Here is an 18,416-nt window from a genome sequence, read left to right as displayed (position 1 = left end):
TGGCATTACTAGAAAATTTATAATAGTAGTTTTCCCCATGAGGAAAGGTAGTGGCATAATTGAGAAGGAAAACAGAGAATTATGGGTGTTGGAAATAACTCTGGGCGGTAGTTACATACATATTTGTTGATAATTATTCAAGTACTTTTTTTTATAGACTTTATTTTAAGCTAGCTTTAGATCTGTAGGAAAATTGCAAAGACAGTCTCACCCCACATGAAGTTTTTTTTATTATTAATATTCTATATTAGTCTGATATATTTGTCATGATTTATCAACAAATACTGACACACTGTTATTAATCAAAGTCCATACTTTATTCATATGTCCTTGTTTTTACCTAATGAACTTTTTCTCTTCCAGACTCCCACCACCTATTACGTGACATTTAGTTGTCAAGTCACTTTAGGCTACTCTTTTTTTTTTTAATTGTTGGGGCACTCTAGATTACTCTTGACCATAATGATTTCTTTCCTTATTTTTGATGATCTTGACATTTTTGAGGAGTACTGGTCAGGCATTTGGTACTTCCTTCACTTAGGATTTGTCTGATGTTTTTCTCATAATTAGATCGGTATTATGAGCTTCGGGGAGGAAGATCACAGAGGTGAAGTGCCATTCTTATCACACCACACCGAAGGCATGTATTGTCACTGTGACTCGTCCCTGCTGGCTGACGTAGTGCTTGCCATATCCCTCTAAAGCATTATTTTTTTTAAATTTCTTTCCATACTATACTTTTCAGAAGAAAGTCACTATGCCAAGTTTATACTTAAGGAATGGGGAATAGGATGTGCACAGTGGTTCACACCTGTAATCCCAGCCCTTTGGGAAGCCCAGGCAGGCGGATAGCTTAAGGCCAGAACTTTGAGATCAGCTTGGGCAACAGGGGGTGATCTTGCCTCTATAAATATTTAAAAAATTAGCTGCACGTGGCAATGCACGCCTATAGTCTCAGCTACAAAAGAAACTGAAGCAGGAGGATTGCTTGAGCCCCGGAGTTCAAGGCTATAGTCCGATGTGATTGTGCTGCTGCACTCTAGCCTGGGGGACAGAGCAAGACTCTATCTCCAAAAACAAACAAACAAACAAACAAAAAAGAGAAAAGAAAAAAGGAATGGGAATCTTGCATGATACCATTACACTAGCCTATGGCTCAAGGAGTAGGGTGCCGGTCCCATATGCTGGAGCTGGTGGGTTCAAACACAGCCCCGGCCAAAAACCACAAAAAAAAAAAAAAAGAAAAAAGGAATGGGAAGTTGCGCTGCAACTCCTTGAGGGTGAAGAATCTACATAAGTTATTTGAATTCTTCTGCATGGGCTATCTTTTGAATTCTTCTGCATGGGCTATCTTTTTCTTCTCCCTCATATGTTTATTTATAATTTTTATATATCACTTACTTTTATCAATATAAACTCGTAGACATTTATTAATACTTCGTGGGTTATAATTTAATACTACTTCATTTATTTTGTTGCTATGGCCCTTGAGACTCTTCCAATTGGCTCTTGTGTTCCTTTTACTTACTCCCATGATTGTGTGTTTTCTTTTGAGCACTTTCTTACTTTCTGACACAACAAGGTGCTCCAGGCTTATCTTGTATAATTTCTGCCCGGTCCTTTTTTCAAGTAAACTTGCTCCATTTTATTGAAGAATGGTGTTAGAAACCAAGATTTGGTGCTACGTGCAAATAAATTATAATTTATGTCCTTTTTTAATGTTATACTTCATAATAAAAAGTGGAGAAAAAGAAAGTTTTTGTGTCTAACTTACCTTTATCCCACTGAAATTGCTCTCAGTAACAGTAGAAAACCAATACTTATACACATGCTTCCGACATATAATATGGTGATCAGGAACATGCCCTCTGGCATCCCATGAGTTTTACGTTAAGCCCTACCACCTGTTTGCTGGGTGACCTCATTAAAAACACTCAACCTCTCTGAGCCTCACCGTACTTATCTGTTAAATGACAAAAAAGCAATGCCCATCCTTCAGTGTAATGGTAAAGATGAAATAAGATAATAGTTGGAAAGCACTCAGCACAGCATCTGGCTCAATCAAGTACACTGCTATAATTAAATATAGGAAGACTGAGGTTTCATTCCTTCCACTTCTCCTTCCTCACATCCTCTTCTCTAGGCTAAATCAGCCCAGCTGTTCCTCTAGTGGGGCTTTCTTCTGAGACCATTTCCGTTTCACCAGGTCATACTTCTTGTTGTTTTTTGAAGAGCAAATAGAATTCCACTGGCAGCATCTGTGCCCATTAAAGTATAACATGCAAGTGTCTTAATATGGACATAGAACTTTGATTGTAATTTAGCTGGAGAAATGGTGTTTACCATATTTCATTTAATTTGAGTTCTGAGCTAAGTCAACCATTTTCAGTGAAAAACTACAGGCTTTAGGAAAAATAATGTTTGGAAAGGAAAATCAAAAGGCTTTTCTGGAGCCTGTTTCTGCTGCTCAGAGGTGATATAAGCTGGGAGAGAGGGGACCCTGTCTTTCTTGGCATCAGTTTTTATTTTAGAACTCAAAAGGAACTAATGCCAGATGGTAATAATTCCATTAAAAAGCAATCTTCCAGGGACTAATGCTCAAAATAAAGTTGACAATTGTTTGTAATGAAATAAATTCATTGCCAGCAGGAAACTAGTAGCTTTTGTCTCTTAGTTGATACAGTGAATTCTATGTAATTCTGTGCTTGATTTTCTCAGGAGATAATTTACTGTGGGTTTACAAGAAACAATGAAGTGGAATATTAACAGTTATTTAAGAACTCAATAATGGTAACCAATGACCAGAGATATGGTTGAATGGCAAAGATATCACCTTGTCAAGCTTAGGTCATAGGCCTTCAGGATAGGACCAAGGAGTGAAATCAGAAGGAAGGTTTTTATCCCGTTCCTGAAGAGGTCCTACACTATCCTCCAGTTGGAAACCATAAATTGACAGATAAACACTTTTCTAATGTTCCTTGGTGAAAATCTTATATTAGGAGCTAAAATAGTATTTGTCAACCTGGTTATACATTTTCTTTGTAAGGGTTATTACTTCCTGCAGATTTAACACAATTACTTGAACTTGAATCACCAGGTGATAAACAAGTCTAAATTTAATTTTTTAAAGAAGAAAATCTACACCCTTTCCAAAGGACGTGCTAAAGCTGTTCTCTGTCATAAAGTCTAGTGTTTTTAAAGCTCTCTTCTGGAAAATTCTTGCTTTTAATTAACCTAGCACCTTCCTTGACTACAGGCAGTTTCTAAATTCTATCTGAGTGGCCTGTGGATTTTGGAGCCAGCCCTCCTCAACTTAAATTCAGCCCCTTCCAGCTGTGAGATCTTGGGTGAAATGGAAATATTGTGAGGATTAAACTGTTTAATATATGGAAAGTATTTAGGTCAGTGTTTGGTTAAAAATAGGCACTAAATGAATATCAGTCTCTTAAATACTGCTGATATTATTATTGTTTGGATTGCATTTACAAATTATAGAACAAAGTCATCTATACAAATACTGTTTCTCTGTGAAAATGGTGTCTAAATTTCAAGTTGGAATTTAAGTGATAAATAAGTCTAAAGTGAATGTTGCACAGAAAGTAGGGGAATAGCTTTTTCTTTGTTATAAATCCAAGTAACAGGGTCTCAGGTATTGGCTAAGAGGACAGAAAGGAAGAGAAACAGAGGGTCCCAGGTATCCCCAGCAAAGGAGGAGAATGAGACGGTGTCAAGGTCTGGGCTGGGCTGAAGCATGAAGGATGCTGGAGGTGGGTGTTGGTAAGGGTGGGACTTGTCTGCAGTGTCCTCTATGTAGCATAACTGATTGGCTTCCCAGCATTTTATTATTGGGGGGATCCACATGCATGCATGTGTACATGTGGTTAATGCTGGTTACTATCAGCCTAGCTCACAGCAACCTCAAACTCCTGGGCTCAAGTGATCCTCCTGCCTCAGCCTCCCAAGTAGCTAGGACTACAGGTACCCACCACTAAGCCTGGCTAGTTTTCCTATTTTTAGTGGAGATAGGGTCTTGGTTTGCTCAGGCTGGTCTCTAACTCCTGTGCTCAAGCGATCCTCCTGCCTTGGCCTCCCAGAGTGCTGGGATTATAGGAGCCTGGTCCAGCTTTCTCGTTTTCTTGTTGTTTTTTTTTTTTTTTTTTTGTAGAGACAGAGTCTCACTGTACCGCCCTCGGGTAGAGTGCCGTGGCGTCACACGGCTCACAGCAACCTCTAACTCTTGGGCTTACGCGATTCTCTTGCCTCAGCCTCCCGAGCAGAGCTTTCTCGTTTTCTATCCCTGTGCGGTTGGATTATCTTCCAGGCAAGTCTCTAAGGAGACACAGTGAGGGTGGAATGCACAGTAAACAACTCTCTCCAGTACAGGAGGAGAGTATGACCTAGAGGTGCTTCTGAAATGGTGACCACTGCCCTCACCTAAGTGCGGGAATCTCCAGAACGTCTGCTTGGCAGTTGAAGGGGACGATGGCAGACAATTGCCATAGCCACCAGGTATATGGCACTTACAATGTGCTACACATTGGCTTTATTGATGTGCCTTGTCTCATGTAGTCCTCACAACAGCCCTATGAATCAGTAGAATTGTTCCCATTCTACAGATGACAAAACTAAGGCTTAGTAAGGTTAAGGGTCACCTACCCAGGGATATATAATATCCATAACAGATTATGATTTCCTCTTTCCTTTGGCTACTAAGAATCTCAAAACAAAATTTAGTCACTGCCAGACTGTATATTATGTATTTTTCATATGTTTTATTTTTTTCTATCTTCATTTTCCTTTTCCTTAATATCCTCAAATTTTCACTTTTATTCTTATAAGCATCTACGGAATCGCTTGTGGGAAGAGGTAGATGTATATACAGATACCTGTAGAGAGAGATAGGTCTAGATTAAGGACGTAAATGGCACTGAGATACTTCCCCTGAGGATGTGTTTATTTGTGGATGGTCCTCTCGTCTCTATACAGATTGCTACTAATGTCAGTAACCTGCTAGTGAGGAAACTCTCAAACCATCTGTGATTAGACATAAATTAAAAACAACAAAACTAAAAGGATGTGGTAAAAGATGTTTGTGAGACACTTGAATTTTAGGGCCAAGACATTATGGTAAGGGAAATAACAATTGATCTTTGAGCACCTGGGTCCTCAATGAGGGACTGAGCTAAGAAGAAAGGTTTGAAAAGAAGCCCAAAGACTTTGGAGTCTGGAATTTATACTTCCTTAACATATAATAGCATTACAAATTCAGGTACAAGATGTTTATTTCTGCGTTCACCATGGAATCTAAGTACTACAACCTCACAGAAATTATTTTCTAAAGACACTGCTGTTCTTCACAATGAAGGCACACGCCAGTCGGGAAAGGGTTGGCAGAACAAACAGTATCGCTTGCAAATACACAGACACATGTGTGAAGACTCCAAGAAAACTGAATGACTCACGAATAGTGACTGCAAATGAAACCTCTCACAGCAAAGACATCAAATCCAGTAGACCTAACAGTTTGGGGATGGTTCAGAAGGACTTCTCCACCTGGGTCAGGTTTCAGCATGAATAAAAGGCCTTAAAGAAATGCAAGGGCTCCCCTAAGCCCCCTGACTTCCCCACTTTTCACTTTGTTGTGCGGAAGCACGTCTGGCTGGAGTGCAACGCTTGCTGATAAACAGCAATAGGAACAACTGAGAAATTACCAAGCTGCATGTGCCCTGTCTGAGCCAGGCTAACTTTAAAGCTCCTCAGAAAGCCGTGTTTCTAAAAGTGAAATCCTGAATCCCTGACTTAGAATCACCCAGAAGTTGGGGGAGCTGGTAAAAATATGGATTTGGAGGCATCACTTCAGACCTACTAAATCAGCATAGTTAACTTAAAAATATTCTAATACCCATCCTCGTATCCCACCCAGAAGTTAATATAAACCACTATTACAGAAACCCTGAAATAAAGACTAGAGCTCTAATTCTAAAATTAAATTTGTTGAAGTTTTAGAAATGGTAGGATAGCCCTAGATTTTTTAAAAAGGGCTAATAGATGGTAAGAAGTTAACTTATGAACAGTAATTTTAGAACAAAGCAGCAGCATGAGAAAGGTAAATTCTAATTCCGAGTTGGTGAAGTTAGCAGGTCAAAGATCGTGGCTTACGGATAAAAGTAGTAAGTTTTTATGAGGTGTCTCTGAAACTAAATCGAAGTAGGAAAAAAGACTCACTGACAGGAAAAAAGAAATGAGCATCTCCCCCGTTTCACTACGTAAAACTTACTGCCATCGGGTTTTATCCTTCAAGGAGTTTTTCCTGGGGCTGCTTCCTTCACTGGGACTGTCCTCCTCCTCCGCCTCCAGACTCCGACTGCAGCTCCTAATGATTTGAAATATGCTGTTGACAGTGGACTCCTTCTCTGAATTCTTTAAGCCATTTTGTCCCACTCGTTGTAAGAAATTATCTTGTCCACTGTAATCTGCAACAAACTATAGAAAAATATATGGAGGATTTGTTATTGCAACTCAACACACTATGTCTACATAACCTACTTGGCCAGGGAAACGAAATCATAATAGTAATAAGTAATGGCTTCTGTGCCTATTTTATGGGAAAGAAAACAAGAACCTCCAGGAAAAATATTTCTTTTTTCATTTCACCACATGAAATATCAAAACTCACCCTTGTTTCCACTGAGACAACTTTAATCCCTCTAGGAACCAACACTCCACTCCGAATTTAAAACACAAAAAGCAATATTATTTCAGGGCTCCCTAAGGAGAAGATTAGCCATTTTTCAGAGGAAGGGCAGGGCTATTTTATCCTTGTAGTGAGAATTGAGAAAAACCATGACCGAACTGTACTATTTTGTGGAACCGGTTAAAAGGACTGGGCCCAAGGAAAGCACAGAGAAAAGGTGATGTTTGGCGTCTTAGGGGTTTTTAAACTTTTACTGATGGCACTGCTGTCAGTCAGGAAGCTCCTCCCATCAGAAGCCAGAGCTGCATCTGGGCCAGGAGCTGTGGAGCTAGACTGGGCGTGGCCTGGGAGGCTTCCTGTAAGCTTTCTCCTCCATTTCTTGCTCTTTAATCCCAGCTCAGAAACCAGAAGATGCTGGTGGTGTGGCCCATATCTCTGTCAGGGGCTCTCATGTCTTCCTGATACCAGCTGAGGCCTTTGTTCTGGGGGACACTGAGGAGGCTGAAGTCTGAGGAGAGTCTTCCTACTCCCGCAGAGAAGGGGAGTGGGGAGTGTGTGGGTGTGTGAGCGAAAACTTAGCAGTTGGTTCTGTGACCATAGCAAGAATGAGCTTAGGTTTCAGTGTGGGGTTTGGGACTTTCAGGTAAGGAACTCCTCAAAATCCCCACAGAGCTCTTTCCATTTTAGTCCGTCCTTTCATTTTGAAACACTTTGCAGGGGTGTCCAACCCCTTTTCTTTTCTGCTGCACATGGGAAGAAGAAGAGTTGGTAGGGACCACAGATTAAATACACAAACACTAATGACAACTGATGAGCAGAATGAAAGGTCCCTTGCATACTTTTGGTGACACCTGACACCACAGATAAACGAAGCAGTCCTTGTGTAATCTGCATGCAGCCCACAGGTGGCAGGTTGGACACCCTGCCAGAGGGAGCTTTCCTTATCTTCTTCCAGGGTCTCAATGCCCCTTCTCTCCAATGCACGATTCCTTGAGTCAAAGCTCACACCATCCTCTCTGCCCTGAAAGTCAGGAATGAGAAGCAAGGAGCCTGGAAAGATCAAGCCACCTGTGACAGGAGCTGGGAGCTTGTCTCTGGGGAAGGCACCGGCTTCCCCAGCGTCTTCCCCCAGAGGCTGGAAAGAAGGCAGCCTTTACTTCTCTCTTCTTTTCCCCCACTGATGTGGAAAAGTTAATGCTTTCAATTTTCTTTACTCTCTGAATCCATACATTCCCACCCAGGAAGAAAAAACTGTAAATTTTTTTTTGTTTGTTTGTTTTTTTGTTTTGTAGAGACAGAGTCTCACTTTTTTTTTTTTTTTTGTAGAGACAGAGTCTCACTTTATGGCCCTCGGTAGAGTGCCGTGGCCTCACACAGCTCACAGCAACCTCCAACTCCTGGGCTTAAGCGATTCTCTTGCCTCAGCCTCCCGAGTAGCTGGGACTACAGGCGCCCACCACAACGCCCGGCTATTTTTAGGTTGCAGTTTGGCCGGGGCTGGGTTTGAACCCGCCACCCTCCGTATATGGGGCCGGCGCCTTACCAACTGAGCCACAGGCGCCGCCCCAAAACTGTCAATATTTTTAAAAACAGTCAGATAACAGTATCCTTTTCTTTTTGCACTGACACATTAAACCTAATTCATCTAGCCTAACGCAACAGGATTAAGCCCCAAACGATGCTAGCTGGCATTCTTTTCTCCAGAAAATTCAAAGACCTATTTTCTACTCAGACACAACGTTACAATTATTAACCGAGGGTTCCATAAATGATCTCTTCTTGCTTCAGTGAGTATAGACGTATAGACGGGCCTGAGGAGACAGGTGGCAAGCTTGACTCCAGAGCACCATGGTTCTGGAAGGACTCACCTCTAAAGTTTCTTCCTGGGAGTTGTATCGCGGGCACAGCTTCACGAGGCCAGAGGACCCATCAAGTACCTCACAGAGCTCTTTCAGAAACACCCCGCAGAATGGAACCACCTTGCAGCCGGGGATGTGCAGGGCCCGAGTCACCACCTTCCTGTACTCACAGGAGGATTCGTGCTGAGCCATGGCATCCTTCAGGCTCCTCATGGTCTCGAGGTCAGACTGGTCCATAAACTGCCACATTTTTAAAACTTTTCTTGACCTGTTGCAAGTAAAGGACATTTTTTAAACTGAAGGAGAAATAATATACTTTGCATTAAATAGCCTAAATTCCATCTGAATTCATTCTTTTTATCTTCTAAGTTTTCTTCACTTGTTAATATTTATTTAAACTTCCTATCTCTACCTACTTTCCAAAATAATATGAATATTACTTTTGTAAATTAAAACATGAAATTAAGGGACTTGAAGAGAAACTTCTCTGAAGAAGACAAGCTCACGGCCTACAGACATACGAAAAAATGCTCATCATCCTTAATCATCAGAGCAATGCAAATCAAAACTACTTTGAGATATCATCTAACTCCAGTAAGATTAGCCCACATCTCAAAATCCCAAAACCAGAGATGTTGGCGTGCATGTGGAGAAAAGGGAATACTACTACACTGCTGGTGGGAATGCAAACTAATATGTTCCTTTTGGAAAGATGTTTGGAGAACACTTAGAGATCTAAAAATAGACCTGCCATTTATAGGATAATTATAGGAATTATCCTATAATTCCTCTACTAGGTATATATCCAAAAAACCAAAAATCACATTATAACAAAGATATTTGTACCAGAATGTTTATTGCAGCCCAATTCATAATTGCTAAGTCATGGAAGAAGCCCAAGTGCACATCGACCCACAAATGGATTAGTAAATTGCGGTATATGTACACCATGGAATATTATGCAGCCTTAAAGAAAGATGGAGACTTTACCTCTTTCATGTTTACATAGATGGAAGTGGAACATACTCTTCTCAGTAAAGTATCACAAGAATGGAAGAAAAAGTATCCAATGTACTCAGCCCTACTATGAAACTAATTTATAGTTTTCACATGAAAGCTATAACCCAATTATAGCCCAAGAATATAGGAAAAGGGGAAAGGGAGTGGAGGGGGAGGATGGGCGGAGGGAGGGTAATTGATGGGACCACACCTACGAGGGTACATGTGAAATTTACAAAATGTAGAATATAAATGTCTCAACACAATAGCTAAGAAAATGCCATGAAGGCTATGTTAACCAGTTTGATGAAAATATTTCAAATTGTATATCAAAGCAGCACACTGTACCCCATGATTGCATTAATACTCACAGCTATGATTTAATAAAAAACAAACAAACCTGAAGTTAAAGAGGACAGATAACAAAAATGGGCACACGGGATGAGTTAATTATGGAAGCTGGGCACGGAGTGTAGGTTTGAACTTTTCTGGCAGCTACCGCCAAGAGGGAAACAGGGTGGGTAATGTGCTTGTACAAATATTTATGGAGGGCTGCCTGTGGAAAACCTGGCCCATCTACTCCTCTTGATCTTTTAAATATTATCTTTAGATTAAGTCAGTCCCTTAGTGATGTACACAAAGCCTGTTGTTTTGGCCTCTTTTTAGAATTGCTTCCTACTGAATCAAGCTTTGCTATTAAGCCACCAGCCCCTTTGGTGGGGACTTGGTTCTAAAGTATTCTGAAAGTGTTGCTGAGAACAATAGGTGACATTGTACCCCACCTTCGAAGGAGAGGTTTCAGGTTTTCACCAGGGCGCCCAAATTGCTCTGCCCACAATGGTCTCCCACTCTCCTTTGGCCTAAGCAGAGGAACTGGATCTAAGCAGAAAAGTCGGGAATATTTTTTCAGGGAGACTCATGGGAAGGCCATGTATAAGAAGGAGGAAAATCACACCACGTGCAGGGAACATTAAGTAAACCCTGGGGATACGTCTTGCGTCCTGAGCAGTCTGTGGGCTGGCGCGTGACTCTTTCCTAAAGATGCGAGGCTGGCTGGAGCTGTCTGATGGCAAAGGGAGAGGGAAGGCCCAGGGGATGTGTCCTGTGCTTGCAGAGCTGGGAGGGCAAAGCTGTGTCCTGGGAGGCAGGAGTGGACACTGCGGAAAGAGGTTGGACCTGAGCTATCTTGAAGGGCTACCTGCCAAATGAGGTGACCCTAGCAGAAAGAGCCTGTGAGGACAGGACTTCCAGAGCTAGCACCCGGGAGTAAGGCCCGAAGTGTATGTTGCATTTTTCCAGGAAATGGTGCAGTAGTGGGGAAGGAGGGTGTTAGGAGTAACTAAAAAGAAACCCTGAGAGCTCCCCCATGTGGATCTCGGTGAGCGCACCAAGGCCAGATAGATCACAGCTACTCCAGTCAAGTAAGACCCTGCGCTCCCTGAGCCCCTTCTCCTCCCCTCTCCTCCCCAGTGTGAATCTTTGTACTTTTGTTTCCTTTAAAGACCTGGGGATTAGTTACAGGAGGCAAAATGTACGATGTCTGTAGGAAACTGAAGTCATTTAACAACAAGGATGCTCCCTCTTCCCATCCAACTTGTCTCCTGTACACATTATTCCAACAAAAGAACTTATCATTTACCGGTGAAGACCAGTTTAGTTTTAAGCCAAATATAGGAACATCAAACTAGGTGGCAATGGGTCTGAAGTGTAAGAGAAAAATACACAGGGATCAGGGTTGAGGTCTAGCCTGGTTTGAGGTTATTTGTTGTCTAAGAGAATCACCTGGCTCTATGGCCTTTTTGGATTTTCAATTCAAACTAAGTTAGATCAGAAAATCATATTCAGCCTAGGCCTCTGGCATCATTTTGAGGCCATCAAGAGCTTAAAATTGTCTTCTATCAAGATAATCTAGTACATGGTACATGGCAGCCAGCCTCCAAGACAGTCTCTAGTGATCTAGACCATGTGGCAGAAGTGACAGTGTGTGATTTCCGAGGTGTGGGCATAAGAGCCACTGAAGCTTCTGCTAGTTCTTTTCGATCATTCACATTGGAAGGAGTTGGCCACTATGATGTGAGGGCAGTCACATCCATGGGGACAGGAACTGACGTCCCCAGCCACTGCCAGCACCAACTTCCATGCAAACACAGATGATAAGCATCGTTAAAGTGGAATTATTTATCACAATATGATCATTCTTTTCTTAAAAGAAATATAACACAGGTTCTTTGTAGAAAATTTATCAGAAAGAGAAGCCAAATCATCTGAATTTGGCCTCCTGTTCTCCAGATAGTTTTTCTGTTTTTTTCCTTCTTTTGAGCCATGTGTGGGGCATTTGCATGACTATTGCAAACATCAATGACGTGATCATTGGCATTTATCCCCAGTTAGGAAAGTTCAAAAGATAAAAAAATTAACTCAGGGAATTTTCATCTCCCTCCCCAACCTAGAATCCTTATGTAGAATTACATAAGGATTATAATTTATGTAATTTTACCTGGAGTATTCCAGGATGATAGTTCTTTGGTTGGAATAATATGTACAGGAGACAAGTTGCCAGATGTTTTTATGATGGAATGATTGCAGAGGCAGAGTTATGTTTTTATTTTTTTTAAGCAATTGGATGGGGAAAGGGAGCATCCTTGCTGTTAAATGACTTCAGTTTCCTACAGACATTGTACATTTTGCCTCCTGTAACTAATCCCTAGGTCTTTTAAGGAAACAATTAAAAGTACAAAAATTATACCTGGAGAATTAAAGAAGAATCTTGATAATGCTATAAAGTAAGATCCATTTGTGGTGAGCACCCTTATTTGGATGGTCAGTCTCAGGAAACAATAACAATAGTTTCTTTTTATGGAGTTTTACTATATGAGAGGCACATAAGCTGAACACTTTATATAATTTCACCAAATCCTATCTAAAGAGGCTGGCACTTTTTAGTATTATCCCCATTTTATAGACAAAGAAACTGAGGCTCAATGAGGTCAAAGAACTTGCTCAGGAGAGCCAGGATTTGATTCCCTGTTTTCTGACCTGACAACTCAGACACCATGCTGCCTCCCACAGGAGTGAGAACAGTTATTTATGCCAGGGGAGTAAGGATGAATGGATAAGGTGGGAGACTTGATTGACAGAATGGTGACTTCATTATTTGCTTGTTAGAGATGGGATAAAAAGAGCAGGATATCCTCAAGGTCAAGATCACAGGTTCTGAATCAAGGCTGCCTGCAGTCCTAGCCAAGCCAGGTGACCGTGGGGGAACGACTTAACTCCTCTTTACTTTAGCTTTCTCTTTTGTATCATGTCAGAATAATAGTAGTAGCTACCTCAAAAAACTGTTGTGAAGATTAAAAAATATAATACAGGGAACATTCTTAGCCTGATGCTTGAAATATACCAAGTGTTCAATAATGATGAGGCCAACATCACTGGATGTCTGTGTTCAGTGTCAACCATTGTCAGTACCTGAAGCAGTCGTGGTCAGGAGCTGCTGGCACTAGAACAATTGATAAGGCAGAAATGGGAAGCAACAGACAATAGCAGCATTTATGGGGCAGGAAGGGGAATAGAGGGGACATTGATGGGATTGATGGGGTTATGCAACCGGGTAACTTTACTCAGTCTGGCCTGGAATCATGAGTGGCTCCCAGCAGCTGAATTTGAGGGATGGGGCTTGTGTCACTGGAAGACTGTAATACGTTTCTCAAGAAAATTACTACCAATTGCCTGGCTTTGGTAAATGTGGTTATACCCGGGCAAATTCATTCAGTGCCAAAAGGACACTGCACCAAGACAACCATATTCCCCACTGACCATACCTGAGGCCAGCCAGGAACTCCATGACAGCATTGTAGTTGCCCATGTTCCAGCAGCATTTGGCCACATGAACCAAATACGAGAAGACTTCCCTCTTCTCTTCCATGGAGCCGGCCGTGAGGATGAGCCACGTCACCCAGGAGCTCACCTGGAAAACACAGAGAGAGGCACGCACTGACACTGAGTCCTGGAAACTTGATAACAATTGTTTTCCACAAGAAAACTTTTTTGAAAAAATCAATTTGGCAGTAGGAAATGAAGGACCTTGCTGAAAGATCTCAAGAGAAACCCTAGCTCCCTCATTGCCTTGATAAAGGATTCCGGGACAGTCACTTAATCTCTCTGTGTCTCTTCATCTTTAAAACAAGGAGGCTGAAAAGAGCAATTCACAAAAGCCCTTTTGATCTAAACAAGTCCATGGTACTATAAGAAAATAAGGCTTCAGGATGATTTTGATGGAAATAAATTTGACTGATGGACATCAAAATTAGATGAAATGAATGGTTAGTCCATAAATTAAACACATTTATCAAGTAGTAAAATATACAATATCAAATGAAAAAATAAAACATTTTTGAACACTCTTTTAACAATGTATTATCTATTTTGCTCTTTAAATGACAAAATGAAGAGAACAACAAATATTTATAGAGCACATGTTATATGCCAGGAATCATTCTAAGCATTTTACCTACTTTACCTCATTTACCTCTCACAATGGTCCTAAGAGTCAGGGACTGTGGTTATCCTCAGAGACTTGCCCAATGTGTGGAAAAGCCTAGATTTGAACTTAGAGGGTCTGTTCCAGAGGTTGCACTATTAGTCATTCACTAAATGCCTAATGAGAATACATGAATTCCACTGCTTTCCAGCTCTGGGCATAGTTATGCTGATGTGATTTGTTTTTTCTACTACACAGACTGGAGTATAATATTTAATAAGAATGCAAATCTACACCCCCCTTATGATATGCAGCCTCTAAATCACTAAGATGCTTCATCCCTATGACAATTTTGTTGCTGCCCCTCTATTGGTGCTTGGACACCAGTGTTCATCTAAATTACTTTCACCATCCTAGCTAATATTCGAATCCATAAGGTCAGTTGTTAATAGACCAAGGTCTTGGTCTTGATCCCATGTGGGCCTATTAGCTACTCTTGATTCAGCAACATGCTGAGACCAGGGCAACAACTCTTTTCTATGCTGTGAGTGAGTCTGCGGCCTGAACAGAGAGTTCATGGTGACCCATGAAAAGCACAGGCAATGAGTTTAAGGTCAGTGGCGTACTGTCCGTGAATCGATAAAATGGTAAGAATAAAAGGCATTTCATGTTGGCAGCAGCCACAGAGAACAGTCCAATCCCACTCTTCCTGATAAAGACTCTGTGGCTCATGTGAGAAGTGGCTTTCTGAGATCACAGTCCTTGCTGATATTAAAACTGGGACTCCCAGTCCAGTGCTATTTCATCTAATGAAAGGCAATAGTTTCTTTAAACTTGGCTCTGGGTGGGTCCTCCTAAGTACTCAATTTGGGGATGTGCAGTTGAAGATAGAGCTGGAATAAAAGGAGTAGATATTGAGAAAGGAACCAAAATCTGATTAAAGAAATGAAAAATACAAAAAGTATTGTTTTTCGATGAAAGGCTGCTAATATCTTATTCCTATCTCTACACAGAAATAAATAGGGGAATAGTGACAAGAGGGCATTCTAGTGATAAAACAGGATTTATAATCTTATCCCCAAAAGGAGCACTGGAGTAACCTGTCTCTTCCCTTCCACAATAGGCCGAAGTAAATGTGATAGGCCTCCTGCCAGCCCTGAGCCCAGTGGGCTTCCCTCAGGAGCCTCTGCTCTCCATCTGCTCTGGACTTCACTGTGCTCTCAGGCAGCATCAAGAGAACAGATCTGGAATTCAGAACAAGCCCTGGTTCAAGTCATCCTAGGAACCCTCTGGGATTCCCAGACCCTCTCCTGTGGCTATGAGGAATGCCTTGCTCACCATATCTATGTCTTGTCCTGTACCTGGTAACATTTTTAAAACCCTGGATCATCAAAATTGTTTTGCCAATAGAGACTGAATGTTACTGGTGCTTCTGTCCAGTTCTTCCTTCAGTCTGACATGCTTTTGATGAGCTCTGTCCTATAATGGGAAGTCTTCAGAAAAACTCAGAATCGTAACCCTGTTGACTCTTTGAGTTGGAAATTCAAACCTTTCTTCTCACAAATAACAATGAGATTCTGAAAAATTAAAACAGTTTCTCAAGGTCACCCAAATTCACTAGTAGTCCAGGCCTCTGGCTACATGCTTTCCAAGGCTCTAGGGTCCTTCCTGCTGATGGCAAACCAGAGTCTCTGGAAAGTCACTGTTCTTTCAGGATCATGCAGTGACTTACTAGTCCAGTGACTAGAAAGGGTTAACTCACCTTCCCCTGGACAGGCCTGCCTCACAGAGCAGGCAGAGATCACCACTTGGTTTGTGTCTCAATCCTGATTGTGCATCCAGATTTATTTCCTATCAGTCAAATCATTTTCCATATACTTTCCCACAATGCTAGGAAAAAAATAGCGATACCATATTTCACATGGAAACCTAATTTAATCCAACTGTTCCATTGCCTAGCGTTAAGTCCCCAGGGCCTTTGGCTGTTGAGATTATGTAAGCACTGTTACCATAACCACCACTTCTCCCAACATCTGCTTATAAACTTCGGGGACAATTCTTACTATGCACTAATGTATTCATAATTTTATAGGCATTAAATGATAAGAGTGTCATTGCTAACTATGAAATAATAAATGACATAAAAAGGACATGAAAATTCAGTGACAATGTCAAAATGTTGGCCAAAGCATAAAAAGTGGTCATACTTACTAAGTGGAAAATGGAATGTGTTGCCAATCCAGAAGGAATTTTAGAAGACTGAAATCACACAGGAAACCAGAAAAATTGTACGAACTGCTGTGGCTTAGGCCTAGGGAGTGTGCCTAGAGCAGAAAGGTGCTAACTATGAAGGATTATTCTGCTTTATTTCAGTAGTCAGCACAGCGTAAGAAGGGAGAAGCCTTTCCTCTTTGGGAAGGCTCTGGGCTCACCCAGATAACCTTGACCCTCTGGCCCATGCCCACAACTCCTCTACAATCACCCCTCTCCCAATAATTTTTTTCTTTTGCTTTTCTCAGTTCTTGGAGTCCTTGCCAAATGCAACAGCTTGCTCTTTCTTCTCACATCAAATACCTTATCGGTGTCACACTAGCTCAGTTTGGAAGGAATGTTCTTGCACCTCTCAGAATGGCCTTTCCCTGGTCCACCAAGTCTTGTTGTGTGTGCCCTCTGCAAAGCCAAATCTTTGCCTTGGCCTACCAGGCCGCTGTCCATTCCCACCTCCACCTCACCTTTCCCCCATGCCCCTTTTGGGAAGGTAAACCAGGCTTTTCCCATCTCAGGGATCTTATATTGATTATTCCTTCTACGGAAGCCTTCCCCAATTCTCTAGCTTTTTTTTTTTTTTTTTTTAAGTTGGGGGCCTCACTCTGTTGCCCATGCTGGTGTTGAACTCCTGGGCTCAAGCAATCCTCCTGCCTCAGCCTCCCAACATGTTGAGAGTACAGGTGTGAGCCACCATACCTAGTACCAGCGTGAGCTCCCCAGCTTTTCATTAATTTAACTCCTACTCATCTTTAGGCAGTTAGGATCCTGCCCTGAGCCCCATGCTTTAGAAGGCCCCACATGGGCTCTCACCCACTTGTGGGATAGAGGGATACGTCCATCCATAGCTGTGCGCTCACTTCTAGATCATTCACCCATGTATGCTCAGGCCTCCCAAATCCATGGCCCAAGCACCTCAAGCCCACTTCTGCCCTGCAAGGGCCATTTATCTGGATCAGTCTTCTTGAGGGTGGACCATAATCCCTAGGACTAAATGCAGGTCAAGGGGCAGGGAAGCCGTGGTGGTGGGGTGTGGGCAGAGTTTGAACTTGTGGCCTGAGGTATCCACACAATGAGCCATTAGCAAGGAAGGGAAAAGAAATTGGGTGAGCCAGAAGGCTGGAGCCTCCTTTGATCCTGTGCCCTGGCCCCTTAAAGGAAGGGATGAGGCTGCCTTCAGGAATCTGACGAGGGCATCACTTTCTTCAGAAGAACTTCCCTGACTTTCCATCTGAACTATGTCACACGCTATGTGTTCTTTAGTGCCCCCATGTCATTCTGACCCCAGTGTACATTTAGCACTGTGTTCACATGGAGGCAAATGCAGGGGCTGCTCTGTGCCCAGGTAAGTGACTATGTCAGTGGACCGTCAGGATCTGCCTTCTGTAAGTCTAAAAGAGTCTGTGAATGAGCGAGTGCGTGAATAAATGAATGACTCTTTTCTCCTCTAAGAAGGCTTTTCTGATGGTTCACCCAATACCTTAAGTTCAATTTCTTCCTGTTTCTCTGAGGCTTAATGTAGGTCGTTGAGTCCAGAATTACGTCTGTGCTTGGATTCTCACTGCCGTGTACATCTGCAGCTGGTTTATTTTTGTTGTATGTCTGTGCCTGACTCTTTCACGTGGGTCTGTTCCATGTCCCCCAGCAGGCAAGACCTCAAGGACAGAGACCATCTTTCCCACATTTCTAGCCTGGGGATGCTTAGTGCCTCCAGCCAACAGGCGGGCCAGGCAGAGTCCCAGGAGGCTATGGGCAGGGAGGATTCTCAGCCTCCAAATGCTCAGGGAGTATATTTGGGAAAAGGCCTGAACACTTCCTAGCACTGTTCCCAGGTCCAGAAAAAGGAGACAAATGACTTTCTGCCAGAAAGAGCTTTTTGAATGTGCTGAGCAGTTTTCATAGAAAGATGATGCTTTGTAACGAGTGTCTGGTCACTCTGCTGTAAAGGTTGGGATCAGATGATGAAATCTATAAAAGACAACACGAGTCTGGAAAAAGCCATTTTCAAGTATTTTACGTGTAGTGCACATCCATACCTGCCCTCCATGGAGCTTTACTACAATCACCATTGAACTAGAGCATGAGGGCACGTACGTATGTACACACACACACACACACA

General features: G+C 42.1%; 1 protein-coding gene across 6 annotated transcripts in view; it reads right to left on the bottom strand.

The window, feature by feature from the left end:
- The window catches only part of PLCE1 (phospholipase C epsilon 1), a 310,555-nt gene that overhangs the window by 83,699 nt on the left and 208,440 nt on the right, over positions 1–18,416 (bottom strand). For all 6 annotated transcript variants that reach the window (XM_053583635.1, XM_053583634.1, XM_053583637.1 and 3 more), the window contains 3 exons: positions 13,374–13,519; positions 8,563–8,821; positions 6,278–6,483 (listed from right to left, as the gene is read on the bottom strand). In XM_053583635.1, the coding sequence (XP_053439610.1) occupies positions 6,278–6,483; positions 8,563–8,821; positions 13,374–13,519 (611 nt within the window). The remainder of the gene's footprint in view (positions 1–6,277; positions 6,484–8,562; positions 8,822–13,373; positions 13,520–18,416) is intronic.

The sequence above is a fragment of the Nycticebus coucang genome, chromosome 3 (assembly GCF_027406575.1).
Source record: "Nycticebus coucang isolate mNycCou1 chromosome 3, mNycCou1.pri, whole genome shotgun sequence".
Lineage (NCBI taxonomy): Eukaryota > Metazoa > Chordata > Mammalia > Primates > Lorisidae > Nycticebus > Nycticebus coucang.
This window is presented reverse-complemented; position numbering and strand designations above follow the sequence as displayed.